The sequence below is a fragment of the Suillus discolor genome (genome assembly GCF_016758755.1).
Source record: "Suillus discolor strain FC423 chromosome Unknown F5147scaffold_57, whole genome shotgun sequence".
NCBI classification, from domain to species: domain Eukaryota; kingdom Fungi; phylum Basidiomycota; class Agaricomycetes; order Boletales; family Suillaceae; genus Suillus; species Suillus discolor.
Window position 1 is genome coordinate 122,961 of NW_024541304.1, and position 17,950 is coordinate 140,910.

A 17,950-nucleotide genomic window follows, 5' to 3' on the forward strand; every position below is an offset into this window, starting at 1 on the left:
CTAGACTTAGCGTTTGAGGAACGTTAGAGCTCGAGACAGACGGCCGGGTTATTTGGAGAAAACAGGACGGATGTGCTACGACACGTTTATTTACTGATTACATGAGATTTTCCGGAAATAACAGCAGCTTTTATTTTGCCTCAAATTCCGGTGATGGAGGCCGGACAGGTCACCATTTAATTCTAAAAATAAAATACTAAGAGAAAATGCATCACATATGTGCATGGAGCACTTATATGCGAAATATAATCGTGTAAGGATTGAATATTGAATATTGAACATCCTCTACGTACGGACTATAGGCGCTCGAAGCTGTTCACGTGACTCGCCGTCGTATCCGACTCGGAGCTCTTTCATGATTTTCTTTCATTCAACTTACCTTGCGCTCTCAACACCACTCCCTTCTGCGTCCGTTTTCTCATAATCGTTCGGTCTAGCTATACCTGAGGACCCTTACCGTTTCGCGTTTGTATACAGTCCATGTACTCTCATAAGCAGCAGAATCTTACGCGCTGATTCCCCACTTCAGAACACGTCCGAACGCTCTCTAAAAAAGTCTCATTTTGTTGTCACTCTGCCCTCTAACTAAATATTTCTCAAGTCCAGCATTTGTTCACTTTCCCCTCTCGTACTCGATACCAGCCTTACAATCGCGACCGATGCCTCGCGCGCACGTCTTCTATAGGCCCACAAATTCCTGCACACCTCTTTCCAATCGTTGCATCATCTGGAGATTCTGACGAAGACGATTACACACTGGCTCTGCAATCCGTCTAGCTCGCATCGGAGTTTATTGCGGAGGCAAACACAAAAAATTGGGGCTATTACTTTGTCGATCACAACAGACGTGTCATTTTCTGGTTCGAAGACTACGAATCTCCTGACCTTATGAATAATGTTCGAGGTGTAAAGCGCAAAAGCCACATCAGTAAGTTCTTTCCACAGGGAGGTTTCGTTTCGAGCTTGTCGTTCCTAAAGTATGCATTGGATTCACAGTATTGTATGACCTCCAGATGTAGGCGTGTTCCATCGCTCAACCAAAGTAATGCGTTCACCATTTGTTACAGCCCTTTTTTACTTTGTACATACCACGACATTCCCAGGAGATATATTGAGCTATTTCCAAACAAACGCGTCCTTCCAGAAGACATTGTCGTAACGCTCAAAGAAATCGTCATGCAGGTGAGTAAAGATCAATAAGCGTTTCACGTCGTACATGATTGACATCGTAATAGAAACCATCACTTCTGAAACGTGCCTAGCACTTTTTGCTTCGAGTGAAGTTGCAAGTATGCTTGGCCTTGTGGATCATCTTAAGGGTGAATTGTTCCCTGATGCAGGCAAGTTGTTGTTGATCATCTTTTCAAACAGTACTAACAAGGAACGTGAGCACTCCGTATGGATTGCTGGTAAATATGATCATGGAATATATCAATCTGTACAGCATCAGAATCTCTGTATGTTTCGCTTCATTTTTATCACGATCTCCACCAATGTGCAAGCTCTGAATCACCGAGCCATAGGAATTAAGGCATCAAGCTAGTAAGTGAGAATTGCGGTGTTTTGCAGATGTTACTAGTAATGAGGTTATCAGTGCGGAGTACAAAGTTCTATTTTTAGAATGGTGACCCACTTATTAACTTCCGCCGAGTCGACCTCCATTACAATGTTTTGTAAACCTGGTCCTGTGGCACGAGCGATCCAACGGGTCATCAAGAACGACATGGAGATCTACCTTAATCTTCAGGTGGAGTGGAAATTGTCTTCGAACACGCGTATCCACTACTAGCTTATTACCAGGGTGGTCATCAGGTTCCTATACTACAGCGAGACCGCAATGCCATACGTAACTCGCACAGGTCGGATTTATCCGCGCAGGTGTTCAATCTGGGTTTGTATAAGTATAAGTCAGTGTAATCATGAACTCTAATCTCACTGTACCTGTCGCTCATCACAGCACGTCACAGCAAGTCATCACCTTTCTGTTCTGGGGTACTGAGGTTGCAAAGTAGCGGGGGGTTTGAGTCGTAACCATCAGCAAGCCGGACCATTTCAATGGCGATTATCATTGCATGCACCCTTATCATTATCTTAGCCAGCGTCTGGATAGTGAAACAACGATATCAGGCCGCAAGGCGGTTGCCATTACCCCCTGGACCGCCTGGACGTTGGCTATTAGGAAATGCGATGCCAAAGTCATAGTAAGTCTTTGTCAAGGGACACCGACGTGATCTCTGTCTAACCCATCGCGCAGTGCGCCATTCCAATTCGCCAAATGGACAGAACAATATGGACCTGTGTTCTCGCTCAAACAAGGCCATAGGATTTTCGTGATTATAGGACGTCATCAGGTCAGCATAAAACAATACATTCTCTAGTCTGGCGTGAAGTAGATCACGTCGCAGGCTGCAGTGGATATCATGGAAAAAGAGGGAGCAAATCTTGCCGACCGCCCCCGTTCTATTGCAGTACATGAGACGTTGTCTGACGGATTGGGAGTGTTGTTTGAGGGCTCTGGTGAGAGATTGCGCCGGCTGCGCAGGTACACATCTTGTCTCTACCAGGTGCGATTACCGGGACTGAATATAAAGCAGGGTCTTGCATGCAGGCTTGCAACCCAAGGTTGCGGAGACCTACGAGCCCATCCAGACCAGGCATGCGAAGAATCTGGTTCTAGATATCTTAAATGATCCAAAGAACCACCAAGGTTATGCCATGCGGTACGAATACTAGCTCTTGCTTGCGTGGTACAGGTGGTAATCCGAAGATTCCAGTTATTCAGCTTCGGTGGTCATGTCCTTCACCTATGGAAAGATTACTCCGACTTCATATACAGATCCTGAAATCGTTGCCGTCAATCAGTCACTTGCACATTTTGGTGAAGCTATGAAACCGGGAGCATACCTTGTGGATATGTATCCAATCCTGCGTTTCATCCCAGGCTACCTGAGTCAGCTGAAGACATGGCACAAAGAAGAACGTGCTCTCTATGAAAGGCAATTGGACGGAGTGCGTAGACAAATGGTTCGTGATTTTGTTTTGATGAGATGTATCCTCGCTCATCACTGTGAAGCGTGAGGGGACTGCAAGGCCATCCTTTGCGAAGTTGGTGTTAGAGCACCAGACACAGTACCAGCTCGAAGATCAGGAAGTGGCATACCTTGCAGGAGTGATATTTGGGGCCGCTTCTGATACGGTAAGTTCTTACATTCCATCGCGTCTTCACTCGATAATTGTTGTAGACTGCGTCCGCAATCACATTTATGATGATGGCTGCTGCCACTCATACAGATGCGCAGGCTCGCGTACAAGAGGAACTCGATAACGTCGTGGGGCGTACGCGGCGTAAGTTATACTTTTTCTTTGTTCGTCTACTGACTGAGATAGCTCCTGATTAGTCCCGACATTTGCTGATCAGGAAATGCTGCCGCAGGTCACCGCGTTCATCCTCGAGAGTCTCAGGTGGAGACCTGTCACTCTTGGAGGTACGTCTTATTTGAGTTGTGATGACGCGACAATGAACAACCACCTTTCACTACAGGCTTTGCGCATCGCGCGACTAAGGACATCATTTGGAACAACTACCTCATTCCTGCAGGTGCGACTGTTATTGGCAACCATTGGTCAGCAGGCAATCATTTTCGTCCTCTGACCTTTGGGTCTGACGCTCGTGCTTCAGGGCTATCGCAAATGATCCTGAAGTCTTCCCAGAACCACACAGGTTCAATCCTCAGCGTTGGATCGACGATGCAGGTCGTGTGCGCGGTGATCTCAAGTTTTTCACTTTTGGCTTTGGCCGTCGGTGAGTGGTATCGTTGATCTCTCCACCTTTTCTTATGCCTTACTTAAAAATATCAGAGTATGTCCTGGTCAACATGTCGCGAACCGGTCAGTCTTCATTAACACGGCTCTTATTCTGTGGGCCTTCCGCCTTTCGGAGAATCCTGCAGCGAAGATTGACACGCTTGAATTCTCTGACACTCCAAGCATACATGCTGCTCCGTTTGATATATGTTTTGCGAAGAGGATCGATGAAAATGTGGTCAGGGAACTATGCACACCGGGCAAATAAGAGGCGTTTATTCCAGATCCTTGATTATTCGTCCAAAGGGGCACAATTATAATAATGAACTCGATCCCCTTGGTGTTACTACACATGAAGTATCTCTCGATACACTGCGATAGTCTCCAAGTTGCGTGGCTGATTATGAACCGTTTACAGCCAGCCCCCGGACAAAATGAAGCATGGTACTGAAGTCCTGTCCTTTTACCGTTCAATCGTTTCGCCACCCTGCATGCGCTTTCCTTTTCTAGCTGGCCAATACGATGAACAGGCAACAAATAACTTCACTTTGCTCTCAAAGTTGACGTGGGTTTCATCCCAGTCATGGTTCCTGTCACGGTAGTCTTCAACGTGGCTGACAGCCCTCAAAGGTGAATTCGATTCGGACAACCTGATCTTCTAGAACATGCCTGTCCTTCAACAACTTTTCTTCTACGATCCTCCGCGAACATCTGGTTTATGTATGTTTATCACTTGAACATTTTAGTCCACTGCCTTTTTTGTCTGACCTCTTCCGGCACGAGAATGATCCTTTCAAAAAATTGCATGGTGCTCCTGTTTTAAGGCTTACTGCATGCGACAGAAATGCTCCAGCTTCGACAACTCGCTCTCATTGGCCCAGAAGAGTGTTTCCTCCATGTACTTAAAATGTATCCCGGCTCGGACGATGCAGAAATTAGCAGCCCCGCCCCTGCACTTACTCAATTGTCATATTGCTTCGTGTCATTGTGACTACTGTTAGGCGTTTGCATCAGATTAATAATCCATACGTGAGCATCGGTCGCATTATTCGCATATTCGCTAATCAAGTGCATGCACATGATGCATTTTCTCTTACATAGTACACATGCCGAAGTTCGGAGCACAACATTTTATTTTTAGAACGATGACCTCACTTTGGCACTTTCGCTTGCAAGTCGGCCTCCATTATCATGCTCGTGTGTTGTATACCGGACGGTCCTGTGCAACGGGTTATCGAGGACGACGAGAACGACAAATCCGATGAAGTCAAAATATCTTGGTACTCACACGTCCACCACTAATCACCAGGCAGTCATCCGACTATTACATGTCGTACGTGAACGTGCCCGGTGGAAGGAAGACGGTATTAGTACATGACTCACATGTCCGATTAATCCGTGCAGGTGTGTTCATAAGACAGTGTAATCATGCAGTGTAATCTCAGCGTACCCGTCGCACATTACAGCAAGTCGCCGCTTGGTTCTGGAGTACTTAACATGACAGGCGTGGGGTGTGCTGACTCTCAGCAACCTCAATCATTCAAAGTTTCAATGGCGATTCTCATTGCATGCACCCTTATTGTCTTGGCCACCGTCTGGATTGTGAAGCAACGATATCAGGCCGCAAGGCGGTTGCCATTACCGCCTGGACCGCCTGGACGTTGGCTTTTAGGAAATGCAATGCCAAAGTCATAGTAAGTCTTTGTCGAGGGACATCGACGTAGCCTCTAACCCCTCACGTAGTGCGCCGTTTCAATTCGCGAAATGGACAGAACAATACGGACCTGTGTTCTCGCTCAAACAAGGCCATAGGATTTTCGTGATTATAGGACGTCATCAGGTAAGCATCAAGCAATTCATCGGCTAACCAGGGATGAAATGGGTCTCGTGATAGGCTGCAGTGGATATCATGGAAAAAGAGGGAGCAAATCTTGCCGACCGCCCACGTTCTATTGCAGTCCAAGACACATTATCTGATGGATTAAGAATGGTTCTCGAAGGCAGTAGTGAGAGATTGCGCCGGCTGCGCAGGTAACCATCTTGTCTCTACCACTGGGTACGATCAGTGAGACTAAATGTAATGCAGGGTCTTGCATGCAGGCTTGCAACCCAAGGTTGCGGAGACTTATGAGCCCATCCAAACCAGACATTCGAAGAATCTGGTTCTGGATATCTTAAATGATCCAAAGAACCACCAAGGTCATGCCATGCGGTACGAACACCGGCTCTTGCTTGTGCGGTATAGGTGGTAATCCGAAGATTTTAGTTATGCAGCTTCTGTGGTCATGTCCTTCACCTATGGAAAAACTACTCCGACTTCATACACAGACCCTGAAATCGTTGCCGTCAATCGATCTCTTGCGCGTTTTGGTCAGGCTATCCAGCCGGGAGCATACCTTGTGGATACGTATCCAATCCTGCGCTTCGTCCCAGGCTACCTGAGTCAGCTGAAGGCATGGCACCAAGAGGAACTCGCTCTTTTTAACGGACAGTTGGACGCTGTGCGAAGACAAATGGTTCGTGGTTTTGTTTTGATGAGATGTATCCTCGCTCATCACTGTGAAGCGTGAGGGGACTGCAAGGCCATCATTTACGAGGTTTATTTTAGAACACCAGAAACAGTACCAGCTCGAAGACAAGGAACTGGGATATATTGCAGGAGGAATGTTTGCGGCTGGTTCTGATACGGTAGGTTCTTACGTTGCATGGCGTCATAAGTTGACAATTGTTGTAGACTGCGTCCGCAATCACATTTATGATCATGGCTGCTGTCATTCACAGGGATGCGCAGGCTCGTGTACAACAAGAACTCGATGACGTCGTGGGGCGTACGCGGCGTAGGTTATATATTTTCTTTGTTAACCTACTGACTGAAATAGCTCCTGATTAGTGCCGGCGTTTGCTGATCAGGAAATGCTGCCGCAGGTTACTGCGTTCATGCTCGAGAGTCTCAGGTGGAGACCTGTCAGTTTTGGAGGTATGTCTTATTTGAGTTGTGGTGACGCGATAATGAACGACCACCTTTCACTGCAGGCTTTGCGCATCGCGCGACGAAGGACATCATTTGGAACAATTACCTGATTCCTGCAGGTGCGACTGTGATTGGGAACCATTGGTTAGTGGGCAATTATTTTCGTCCTCTCACCTTTGGGTCTGATGCTCGTACTTTAGGGCTATCGCAAACGATCCTGAGGTTTTCCCAGAACCACACAAGTTTAATCCTCAGCGTTGGATTGACGATGCAGGTCGTGTGCGCGGTGATCTCAAGTCTTTCACTTTTGGCTTTGGCCGTCGGTGAGTGATATCGTTGATCTCTCCACCTTTTCCTGTGCCTTACTTAAAAATACCAGAGTGTGTCCTGGTCAACATGTCGCGAATCGGTCTATCTTCATCAATACGGCTCTTATTCTGTGGGCCTTCCGCCTTTCGGAGAATCCTGCAGCGAAGATTGACACACTTGCAATCTCGGATACTGCAACCGTACATGCTGCTCCGTTTGAGCTATGTTTAGAGAAGAGGATCGATGAGAATGTGATCAGGGAACTGTGTGCACCGGGGGAGTAAAGTCGTTTATCTAGGAACTTGAAAGTTCTCATTGTACTCGTATCATGTTTGTCGGCGCTGGCGTCCATCGCCTTTTCACAATAAGGAAGGCTTCTTTGCCTCTCCCAAAAAGCTTTTGACCTTGGCTGTCACGGGTTCTTGTCGAACATAGCTTTATTTATAGTTGGTGCAACACGCGCGATGCGTCTTATCCGATAACGACTCAGTTGTAGTATACTTTGTTGTGTCGATTAACCAACAAAATTCTCCAGTTCGGGAGTCGAGGATCGCAAGAACCGATGAAGTGGAAGCGCGAGATAAAGACAATGGCCGACAAAAGTTTCTTGTATAACTACAAGGTTACAAAAGATGGAAAGAGATCGAACAACGATCATCGTTTATCATACACAGGAACATGTGTGCAATCGCTCTACATCGCTTTTCACTTTACCACAATCATACAGTCATGATCCGAGTTGTATCGAATTATCATGTATCTTGTAATTCCCACTGCAAGTTGCGTAGCCTAGCAGTACTCCCGAATTTGACCAAGGCTTCGAGAGTGGTTTGGGATGGTACTTCCTTCTGCCGAGAGACAAGTCCATGCAGCTCCCTCGCAACACCGGGATGCTGACTCAAGAATGGAAATGTGGTTTCGCTTATTCCAGAAGCGTAGATCCGCAGACAGCGGTCCGTTTCGACAAGATTTGGCTCATTCTCCGGGAATGTAACGTTAAGCTTTGGTTCCACATTGAGGTCGAGGAGAAGAGCGATGTAGGGGAGATCCGATAGGCACTGGATCGAATCATGCGTGCGAGTGACCAACTTCATCTTGTCGACGAGCGGCTGCAGATGACAGCATTGGACCGCGCTTGTGCGATGTCAGTGTCGCAAAGACCACTCTTTGGCGCTGCATCTAGCACTATACAGAGGTGATAATCTTAGATACACTATCGCAATACCTAGAAGCTTGCTTACCTCGACGAATTAGCGTCAGTTTGATCGGAAACTGGCGGTGAGATGAACTCTGTCATAGACACCCAGTGCGAGAAATTGTTGTATGTAAGCATGCTGAAAAGCTGCCTTGGCCTCCTCGACTGTCCTTGACCAGAAAGTCTGGCCAAATAGGTACTCCAGGAAATCGATGACGGAGACCTTCCGGCAGTCTATTAGTTCCGCATCCCCACTTCCGTTATAGTGTAGATGCCGGATCAAGCCTCTGGGGCGGGTCCTTGCGGACAAAGAGATCCTTGGCGAGAAGTAGCAACAGCCTGCTGGCAAAATCTCCGCTCTGTTCTATCTCGACCATCCCACCATCAACCTTGCTGTTCAAGACCCTCAAAGCGTCACTCAGATCGTAAGGCATTCTATGGAGGATAATTGCTGCAACGCAAGACAGAAGGGGCTCTGATGCGGTGAAGTTCCACATCCTATCTTTGGTCGTTAAGAATAGCATGCGCAGGTGACTAACCACTGCTTTTGAGAGATGAGACGTAGCATCGGGGTGACCAAGACAAAAGTTGAGACCGAATCTCTGGGACAGGACAGCAAGAGCTTGATTCTTATCCCCCGGGTTAAATATGGTAGATTTGCAGAGTTTCTGGGCAGCCAATCGCAAAATATCAATGACAGGAAGTCTTTCCGCGAGGGACTTCCATCTATTCATGGCGGTCAACGAAATTGCAAACAAAGATAGAAACATAGAGACAGACAGTGGATGTCCGAATCCAACGATGTGATCGAACCTTGCGACATCATTCGCCGATATATAAGACATAGGAGCCGCATCCTGGTCCCAACCAAGACGTGTAGACAAGGTCGCCGTATACCGCTAGGCGCATAGAATCATCTGCCAGATTGTGTGAAGGTTGGAAACAGGCGACGTAGAGCATGTACTTACGGATCTCCTGAGGTGCCGAAAAATCTGCTACTTGCAAAGTCGTAGATACAAAAACGACCCAGACCGACGCGTCGCTCTTCTGGGAGTAGCAGTTGATCGCCCTGCCAATTATATCTGATGGAACTGCTACTTGCAAAGTCGTAGATACAAAAACGACCCAGACCGACGCGTCGCTCTTCTGGGAGTAGCAGTTGATCGCCCTGCCAATTATATCTGATGGAAGAAAACCCTTTCCACTTATGTTGCTCAAAGTGTGAGCCTCGTCAAATGCTATTACAAGTTTTAGATCATCGTTCGAAACATTGCCTTCCTCTGTAAATAAATGTTGCAGAACCCGTGGCATATTGTCATAAGATGTCGTGACGAATGACTCGCCTCTCAATTTTGCCGACCTGATCTTCCTATCTGTTTACGCAGTGTGAGCTTAGGTGGCTGCATTGTCAAAATACAACAATTACCTGCGAGTGACGTACTCCTTAACTTTGCGGCGGTCGCCACATCGGTTTTCTCTTCGGGTGTTGGCATTTTGATATTAGGGTCTGTTGCAAAATTCATCAGTCCATCTGTCAAAAAACTCTATTTCCCTGCTCACTTCCTGATATCGAGATTGAACTTTCTGAAAGAACTCGGTACGAGCTTTCGAGCGCATGTCACATTCCATGATTTTATTACGAGATCAGGACTTCCAGAGCGCAGCTCAAGTAGCTTACTGTTCAGAACCTGTTGAAGCGTCTGAAATATGGCCGTAGAAAAGGCGCAACAATGAGCGGTATACTCGGCTGGAGTGCAACCTGTATTTTCCGTCAATATACGCGTGGGCACTAGGTCCCGCGTAGGGTAGCCCAGATCACTTGGATCACGGAGGTTCATATACGAGACAATAACACCTTTGTTCCGGAGCTAATTTGATGCTTTAACTACCTGACACGAACACGGACTATAAAACACTGACCTCGATCATTAGTCTTGATTTTCCCGTTCCAGAACTTTGGACGATTGAACAGAACTTAGCATAGTATGGCCTATGCATGCCACCACCCCTGAACTTCATGTTGCTTTTTTTCAGGTACTCGTAGAAACCGTCCACGGCCTTGCCGACGTAAGGTCTGACGAATGAATCGTAAAGAAAGTCTGACCGGTCCTCATTTAGAATACAACTGACCTGAGATGCGACTGTAAGATGTTACAAATCTCTCACCTTGAGACGACTGCACGGGATCGCTAGCTTGGGGTATTTGAAATAGTTCTGCATTTCCAGCAACTGTCAGCAGAGGGACATCTATGTCACTGCACGAACACTCACCGAGGTCAGCTATGTGAGAGAACGAGCGCGTCTGACAGGCGTGGCGAATGATTTCCCATAGTTGAGGGTGTTTCTGTAGTGTTTTCTTCGCCAATGCCACTTCCGTGTCAAGACTACCCTTCAGGTGTTCGCGTTTGAGCAATCTACTGGCCGCCGAAATAGTTTGTGACATGATCACAAAGTAGCAATTAGCCCCTTCATCCTCAAGGTCAGCTTCTTCAAGTACGAATCTGTACGATTCGATCTATCTCATCACGGTGTTCAGATGTGAGAGGCAGGAGTGTTATGATCGTGTAATCTTGATGGACCTGACATGGTGCCGAGCTGGTGTATAAGTGATTGAAATTCTAACCTTGTCCTATTCGAAGGGGTTGAAAGATAATTCAAGCGGCGCGTCCGAGACCACAGCTGCCTTAGTGTTCATAGATGCAATGGCAGAGCGGCTCGGAGGAACTGAAGGTATACCGGCAATCACTTATGCCCAGTTGTTTGTCGTCAAAGAATAGAAGGTTAAGCAAAGTTAGGCATAGCCGCATAGGCGTAGTCAAGCGGCTACTGAAGTTTGCAACGATTTATTTTTAGAATGGTGACCCACGTTACTGAGCTAGACTCGTGAGTACTGCCATAGGCCGCCACGACTCTACTAGTACACTTTGGCACTTTCGCTTCCGAGTCGACGGTCCTGCCCAGTGCCAGTGGCATGACCAATCCAATGGGTCATGAGAGAACGACATAAAGATCTTTGGATGGAGTTGAAATGTTTTGGCATTCGCGCGTCCGCCACTAATCACCAGGGTAGTCATTAGGTTCACTATACTATGAGAAGACCGCAGTACACCACATCCGATTGATCGGTGCAAGTGTTGACTCGGAACTTGTCTTGGCACAAGTCAGTGCAATCATGCACTGTAATCTCACCGTACCCAACGCCCATCACAGCAAGTCACTGCTCTGTCATCGTGGAGTACTTAACGTGTTGCAAAGTGGTGGGGTGTTGTGATTATCAGGAAGCCCGACCATTCAACAATGGCGATTATCATTGCATGCACCCTTATCGTCTTAGCCAGCGTCTGGATTGTGAAACAACGATATCAGGCCGCAAGGCGGTTGCCCTTACCGCCTGGACCGCCTGGACATTGGCTATCAGGAAATACGATGCCGAAGTCACAGTAAGTCTTTATCGAGGGACATCAACATGATCTCTAGCTAACCTCTCACGCAGTGCACCGTTTCACTTCGCGAGATGGACAGAACAATACGGACCTGTGTTTTCGCTCAAACAAGGCCATAGGATTTTCGTGATTATAGGGCGTCATCAGGTAAGTATAAAGCAATCCATCGTTTAGCCAGGCACGAAGTGAGTCTCGTCATAGGCTGCGATAGAAATCATGGAAAAAGAGGGAGCAAATCTTGCCGACCGCCCGCGTTCTATTGCAGCGCAAGAGACATTATCTGGTGGGTTGAGAGTGGTCCTTGCGGGCAGTGGTGAGAGATTGCGCCGGCTGCGGAGGTACACATCTTGTTTCTACAAGGTTCGATCAGACTAAATGTAAAGCAGGGTCTTGCATGCAGGCTTGCAACCCAAGGTTGCGGAGACCTACGAGCCCATTCAGACCAGTCATGCAAAGAATTTAGTTCTGGATATCTTAAACGATCCAAAGAACCATCAAGGTCATGCCATGCGGTACGAACACTAGCTCTTTCTTGCGCGGTATAGGTGGTAATCCGAAGATTCTAGTTATGCAGCTTCGGTGGTCATGTCCTTCACCTATGGAAAAATTACACCGACCTCATATACAGATCCGGAAATTGTTGCCGTCAATCAGTCTCTTGTGCATTTTGGTCAAGCTATGAAGCCGGGAGCATACCTCGTGGATACGTATCCAATCCTGCGTTTCGTCCCAGGCTACTTGAGTCAGTTGAAGGCATGGCACCAAGATGATCTGGCTCTTTTTAATGGGCAGCTGGACGCGGTGCGAAGACAGATGGTTCGTGATTTTTTTTGCAATGACAAATATCCTTGCTCACCGGCGTGAAGCGCGAGGGGACTGCGAGGCCATCCTTTGCGAAGTTCATTTTAGAGCACCAGAAACAGTATCAGTTCGAAGACAAGGAACTGGGATACATTGCAGGAGGAATGTTTGGGGCCGGTTCTGATACGGTAAGCTCTTGCATTGCATCGCATCTCAACTTGACAACTGTTATAGACTGCGTCCGCAATCACAATTATGCTCATGGCTGCTGTCACTCACACAGATGCACAGGCTCGCGTACAAGAGGAACTCGATAAAGTTGTGGGGCGTACGCGGCGTAGGTTATTCCTTTTCTTTACTTATCTGCTGACTGAGATAGCTCCTGATTAGTGCCGACATTTGATGATCAGAAAATGTTGCCACAGGTTACTGCGTTCATGCTTGAGAGTTTCAGGTGGAGACCTGTTAATCTTGGAGGTACGTCTTGTCATTTGAGTGGTAATGACGCGATAAATGAACAATAACCCTGCACTACAGGCTTTGGGCATCGTGCGACTAAGGACATAATTTGGAGAGGCTACCTCATTCCGGCAGGTGCGACCGTTATTGGGAACCATTGGTCAGTAGGCAATCATTTTTCGTCCTCTCACCTTTACGTCTTGACGCTTGTATTTCAGGGCTATCGCAAACGATCCCGAGGTCTTCCCAGAACCGCACAAATTTAATCCTCAGCGTTGGATTGACGATGCAGGTCGTGTGCGCGATGATCTCAGGTTTTTCGCATTTGGTTTTGGCCGCCGGTGAGTAGCATCGTTCATATCTTGACCCATTCTCATACCTTACTTGAAATGATCAGAGTTTGTCCCGGTCAACATGTCGCGAATCGGTCCCTCTTTATCACCACGGCTCTTATTCTCTGGGCTTTTCGCCTTTCTGAGAATCCTGCAGCGAAGATTGATACGCTTGCTTTCTCGGATACTGCAAACATATATGCTGCTCCGTTCGAGATATGTTTGCAGAAGAGGATCAATGAGAATGTGATCAGGGAACTGTGCGCACCGGGGGAGTAAAGGCGTTTATCTAGGAACCAATTTCATATAATAGAGTACTATTCTAATAATGTGTACACGCCTTTGTGCGTGGGAATCTGATCCTCGCCGGCTTCAAACCTATACGCACAACACTCTATTATCCGCGTTCGACATGGGCAAACTGAACATCGCTCATCATAAATCATACCACCCCTACCGCCGGGACAACATCGAACGTGTACGGAGAGATGAAGAGGAAGCTGCGCAAAAGGAGGCCGAGGCCGAGGGAAGGGTGGTGCTGGCTGATGCAGAGGCTCGGTTGGACCTCCTCCGAGAGCGTGCAGGACTTGGGAAAGGAAAGGGAAAGAAGAAAGAGGACGATATGAAGGTTATAGAAGATGCTAAGGCCTCCATCATTGCCAGGGATTCGAATCAAGGTCATATCAATCTATTCGAGGATTTAGAACAGGTCGGTTTGTTCCTGACGTTTTGTGCGCATATACTGATTTGGTGCTAGCAAGAAATGATTACTTCAATAAGAGCGACGAAGAAGACCACACAGTTGGAGACTGAGAAGGGCGTGCCACTGGCTCCAAGTGCTAAGGACCTCAACCCATGGTACAGCGAGCGCGATAAGGGAAAGGAACATCAGGAGGATGAGAAGAGCGAACGCTTAAGGTATGCAGTTCATACTGTTCCACCCTTACATCTATGACTTCCCTTCAATATCTCAGATTGCGGGATCTTGCTTCAAAAACTATGAATGACCCTCTCACAGCTATCACGCATCAGCTTGCATCGAGTTCTTCGTCGAATAATTCTTCCCCTGTCCCTCGGCCGTCGTGGCATCGTTCCAAATATCGCACCCCACCTGATTCAAATGATAAGATAAAACCGCCTCCCCCACCCTCGGATGCAACGACCATGCGCCTCACACGTGAATCATCAGAACGCGAACGCGCGCTGGCATTGATTCGGCGCAAGCAGCGTGAAATGAGGGGCAGCGAGACGCCGAGTACTGTGCATGGGGGCCTAGATGAAGGGTATGGGGACGTATTTAACCGGCGGGAAGTCGAAGAAGCGCATTCATATCGACGAAGGCGGTGGTAAGTACATTCCTTGTTCATGAGACTTATTTATTGCGTTGTATGCTCTACATTTCACGGCGGCGCTACTACGGGTTGTTCTATCGATGGTTTAGGTATTTGGGTTGATCCTGGAGATGCTCACTGGTGTCTGGCTGGTGTTGTGGTGACTTGCCCTGTCATTTGGTCAAATTGCTATTCAAGCTCGAACATCTTAAAAGAAGCAGACCATGCATTATTGATGCGCCCGAGCGAACACCGGAGTACTCAACAATGCTTACTCCGCCCGGAATCAACTGGATCTCAAAATAAATTGCGCATGTGCTATTCAATGCGACCTCCCGGTCGAGAAGGGATTGGTGAGAAATGCCCGACTACGGATAACAGCTCTACATGTCGTCGACCCGTCGAAGTCCAGCTACTCAACAATCTCGAGAACCACTGCATTCCACGTTTCACGGTTTCTTTCCTTACTTCCAATTGGACAGTGAATCGCAAATAATTTCCTTTGTGACTAGCTTACGCGACTAATTTCAATAGCTCCCAAGGTCTCACTATCGCACAGTTCTCGATCTCAGGACGGATCTTTTTGCTCAGAGTTATAACATATCGGACATGCGGCCGCGGCTGCAGACGCAGACCAATGTGGTAAGGAATTCTCAAAGCGAATTACTACTTATTCTTCTCGTTGGCGTAGTACCTCTTTACACCCATTCTTTGACCCCTTCCGCCCACCGCTTTTCACACAGTAGTTATGAGTTTACGCATCTATTGTTTGATGGCACTTCTTTATCGTTCTCTACACATGGCATTACTCGAAATCGCTGTTCGTTTGTGCCCGCCCACCCGGCGGCGGCTTAATCTTTCAGCGTCCGGCCCGAGCTACTCAGCAGCTACTACTCAACCTCACGACGCCTTCGCACTCGATCCGTTCCATCTCATCGCAACAGTCGAAGTTGGAATGAAAGATAGTGAGTCGTGTTTCTATTGCGGTGCGTGTTTTGTGCGCTGATATCTCTTTCAGGCAAGTGCTGTCGCTGGGCCGTCTTTCATGCGTACACTTCTCGAGCAGCATGGGCATCAGCTATCGAGAACTGAGATGTGAACGATTTTTGGTGCCGCTACTGACAATGTAAATATTTTACGTATTGGTTGGTGAGCGGGATTAATAGTTCATGTTTAGATTTCCGCGGTCATCACCATTGCTATCCTCGCAGCGGCTTGTCATCCCGAGGCACAAGCGCGTGTGCAAGAACAGCTAGATACAGTCGTGGGTAGAGAACGAGGTATGTCCCGCTTTTATGGTTCGAATGCGGGATGGAATTGGTATGAGATACTCAATTTCTTATTCCCAGCCCCATCTTTCGAAGATATCCAGCGTCTTCCTGAGTTACACGCATTTATGCATGAATCGTTGCCCTGGAGGCCTGTTTGTCCCGCTCGGTAGATTATCTTCCTTCCGTTGTCAGCGACATCTAACTGTTAGCACAGGTTTTCCCCATCGTGCCACGAGGGATATAATATGGGTGTGTGAAATTGGTGTTCTTGAAACTCGGACTGGATATCAAATTGTGGATTAATACTTGTGCGTATAGAAAGGGTTACGGATCCCTGCTGGCGCAACAGTCTACGGCTGTCACTGGTGCGATCGTTCATCCGTCCTCCTTGACTTATCGGGTGACTATTGCACATCATAGGTCTATTTCTCGTGATGCAAATGCTTTTCCTGACCCCGAAAACTTCGACCCTCAGAGATGGGTTGAACCATGCGGGCGCATTTGTCCGGATCTCAAGTCTTTCCCATTTGGCTTTGGCAGGCGGTCAGTTGTCTGATCGAGTCAGTGATATTGGACTAACAGATAAATCAGTGTTTGTCCAGGACAGTATCTCGCAAGTGATTCTATCTTGATTACTCTTGCGTCTTTGTTCTGGGCTTTTCGAATCTTGGAACCCAATGATGCGCCCATAGATAGGTGGGCATTCAAAGACAATGTTGTTGCACACCCGCAACCGTTTTCGGTCATGTTTTTTCCCAGGTGGGATGCGGGGCATTTGGAAGAAATCGTGGGGCAATCCTAGTGACGCACATAACCTTTTGAGACTATGTATTGTCGGACGCGTCCACTATGATCCATTCCGTACATAGTAGCTTGATCCGGGAAGCGATGATAAATCAATCGTGAGTGTTTTACAATACATCAAAGCAGGCGAATTTCCTCCTTGACTGATCAACAAACAATAGATGCGGTATAGACAACACCATTCTGCGCCCCAAGTGCCTGTCATTGTGCACCTTCGTCGATCGGCCTGTACTTTCTGCTTATAAGATATTACTCTGCATTCCGGTCGGAACTAATGAATCGACACAACAGCAATTCTATGACCCTGTCGAGTGACACAGTACTAGTGGACGTCGTCTCATACTACACTTACACCAGTCCCATGCAGCCCCCTGCTGACAGAAGGTGGTTGATGTTCCACATTGTCTCTCAGTGCTGCTGAAGATATGTCGGCATCCACCCAATCCCGTGCAGTTCCGGGGATTGTGAAATAGCTTCCTGATTTCAATAAAGACCAGTTAGAAGACGGGTCGTGGCTCGTCCAATATCAACTGCATGATGCTCACCACTTGAAGCGCATGCGCGATGTCAAAGCCGAGTGTGCCGGTGTCCGGATAACGGGAAAGGCTGAAAAGAGATTGCTGCAGCCAAGACACTTGGATCTCTGCAAAGATCAATTCTCAGGGGAGCAGTATTAGAAGAAACGAAGGTCTTTCTTCAATAGGTCTGACAGGCTAGGAGAGACTCAGGGACAAATCTCATGTGCACTGGCAACCCGTGATGCTGCAAGCGTCTGTAAGATTACTGATATATTACTATGGACTGACTAGTTCGGTCAATTGTCAGTAGGCCCTGACTGAATCCGGAATCATGGTAAGAGTTCTGGGCACTCACTCATCACAAGACGCTGTCTTAATGCATCGGCCTTCTCAAGGTGTTGTGTTCATCTGGCAAATGAATGAGTATCAAGTGCAAGAGCGGGCAGCCTTGCGCACTCAGGGAATGATGAGCACCATGCCTTTTCAGAGCGAAAGACTATCCAGGCTAGGCAAGATTTTTCCTGTTGCGGGACCGCGGAGTTTTAAAAAGTAGCCTCGACATTACCTTTTCGGTCTTGCACGTCGAGCAGCTTTAGCAACGAGTGAAGCACACTCTTGCCCTTTTCTCCGTTATCAGGTGCACGACTTACTTGTGGATAGCCCGGAATGTTTTAACTACGCTGTACCCGGTTGCACCACGGATTTGATAGCC

At 47.6% G+C, this 17,950-nt stretch overlaps 8 protein-coding genes across 8 annotated transcripts; 6 read left to right on the top strand and 2 right to left on the bottom strand.

The window, feature by feature from the left end:
• Positions 1 to 2,055: 2,055 nt before the first annotated feature.
• Positions 2,056 to 4,072, top strand: F5147DRAFT_777275 (cytochrome P450; the record flags this gene model as incomplete). Its single annotated transcript, XM_041441958.1, has 11 exons — positions 2,056 to 2,201; positions 2,255 to 2,351; positions 2,406 to 2,542; positions 2,595 to 2,720; positions 2,775 to 3,024; positions 3,074 to 3,196; positions 3,243 to 3,345; positions 3,399 to 3,485; positions 3,542 to 3,623; positions 3,680 to 3,802; positions 3,859 to 4,072. 11 exons carry the CDS (start codon positions 2,056 to 2,058, stop codon positions 4,070 to 4,072), a joined length of 1,488 nt encoding a protein of 495 aa, XP_041289229.1.
• Positions 4,073 to 4,994: 922 nt separating this feature from the next.
• On the top strand, positions 4,995 to 7,644 carry F5147DRAFT_763043 (cytochrome P450). Its single transcript, XM_041440613.1, has 12 exons — positions 4,995 to 5,208; positions 5,271 to 5,498; positions 5,548 to 5,644; positions 5,699 to 5,835; positions 5,891 to 6,016; positions 6,071 to 6,320; positions 6,370 to 6,492; positions 6,539 to 6,641; positions 6,695 to 6,781; positions 6,838 to 6,919; positions 6,976 to 7,098; positions 7,155 to 7,644. Exons 2-12 carry the CDS (start codon positions 5,302 to 5,304, stop codon positions 7,366 to 7,368), a joined length of 1,539 nt encoding a protein of 512 aa, XP_041289230.1. The 5' UTR covers positions 4,995 to 5,208; positions 5,271 to 5,301; the 3' UTR covers positions 7,369 to 7,644.
• F5147DRAFT_839394 (uncharacterized protein) lies at positions 7,638 to 8,614 on the bottom strand. Its single transcript, XM_041444213.1, has 2 exons — positions 8,326 to 8,614; positions 7,638 to 8,218 (listed from the first exon to the last, which is right to left on the bottom strand). The coding sequence occupies exons 1-2, from the start codon at positions 8,415 to 8,417 to the stop codon at positions 7,837 to 7,839; spliced, it is 474 nt and encodes a 157-aa protein (XP_041289231.1). The 5' UTR covers positions 8,418 to 8,614; the 3' UTR covers positions 7,638 to 7,836.
• Positions 8,393 to 10,722, bottom strand: F5147DRAFT_814009 (uncharacterized protein; the record flags this gene model as incomplete). The annotated part of the gene is made up of 8 exons (XM_041443507.1): positions 8,393 to 9,092; positions 9,148 to 9,196; positions 9,248 to 9,652; positions 9,706 to 9,786; positions 9,958 to 10,147; positions 10,200 to 10,378; positions 10,446 to 10,493; positions 10,551 to 10,722. 8 exons carry the CDS (start codon positions 10,720 to 10,722, stop codon positions 8,540 to 8,542), a joined length of 1,677 nt encoding a protein of 558 aa, XP_041289232.1. The 3' UTR covers positions 8,393 to 8,539.
• Positions 10,723 to 11,149: 427 nt separating this feature from the next.
• On the top strand, positions 11,150 to 13,566 carry F5147DRAFT_617332 (cytochrome P450; the record flags this gene model as incomplete). The annotated part of the gene is made up of 11 exons (XM_041432557.1): positions 11,150 to 11,719; positions 11,773 to 11,869; positions 11,924 to 12,060; positions 12,106 to 12,234; positions 12,289 to 12,538; positions 12,589 to 12,711; positions 12,758 to 12,860; positions 12,914 to 13,000; positions 13,061 to 13,142; positions 13,201 to 13,323; positions 13,380 to 13,566. Coding segments are annotated over exons 1-11 (1,461 nt in total), but the record flags the coding sequence as incomplete, so codon positions are not given.
• A 160-nt stretch (positions 13,567 to 13,726) lies between these two features.
• On the top strand, positions 13,727 to 14,664 carry F5147DRAFT_582578 (uncharacterized protein; the record flags this gene model as incomplete). Its single annotated transcript, XM_041431662.1, has 3 exons — positions 13,727 to 14,023; positions 14,072 to 14,232; positions 14,289 to 14,664. 3 exons carry the CDS (start codon positions 13,727 to 13,729, stop codon positions 14,662 to 14,664), a joined length of 834 nt encoding a protein of 277 aa, XP_041289234.1.
• A 647-nt stretch (positions 14,665 to 15,311) lies between these two features.
• F5147DRAFT_335998 (uncharacterized protein) lies at positions 15,312 to 15,882 on the top strand. The gene is made up of 3 exons (XM_041429274.1): positions 15,312 to 15,610; positions 15,664 to 15,771; positions 15,823 to 15,882. Exons 1-2 carry the CDS (start codon positions 15,394 to 15,396, stop codon positions 15,735 to 15,737), a joined length of 291 nt encoding a protein of 96 aa, XP_041289235.1. The 5' UTR covers positions 15,312 to 15,393; the 3' UTR covers positions 15,738 to 15,771; positions 15,823 to 15,882.
• Positions 15,883 to 16,978, top strand: F5147DRAFT_335999 (cytochrome P450). The gene is made up of 8 exons (XM_041429275.1): positions 15,883 to 15,925; positions 15,995 to 16,082; positions 16,131 to 16,165; positions 16,235 to 16,281; positions 16,337 to 16,459; positions 16,508 to 16,612; positions 16,676 to 16,818; positions 16,882 to 16,978. The coding sequence occupies exons 2-7, from the start codon at positions 16,046 to 16,048 to the stop codon at positions 16,716 to 16,718; spliced, it is 390 nt and encodes a 129-aa protein (XP_041289236.1). The 5' UTR covers positions 15,883 to 15,925; positions 15,995 to 16,045; the 3' UTR covers positions 16,719 to 16,818; positions 16,882 to 16,978.
• The last annotated feature ends 972 nt before the right edge of the window (positions 16,979 to 17,950 follow it).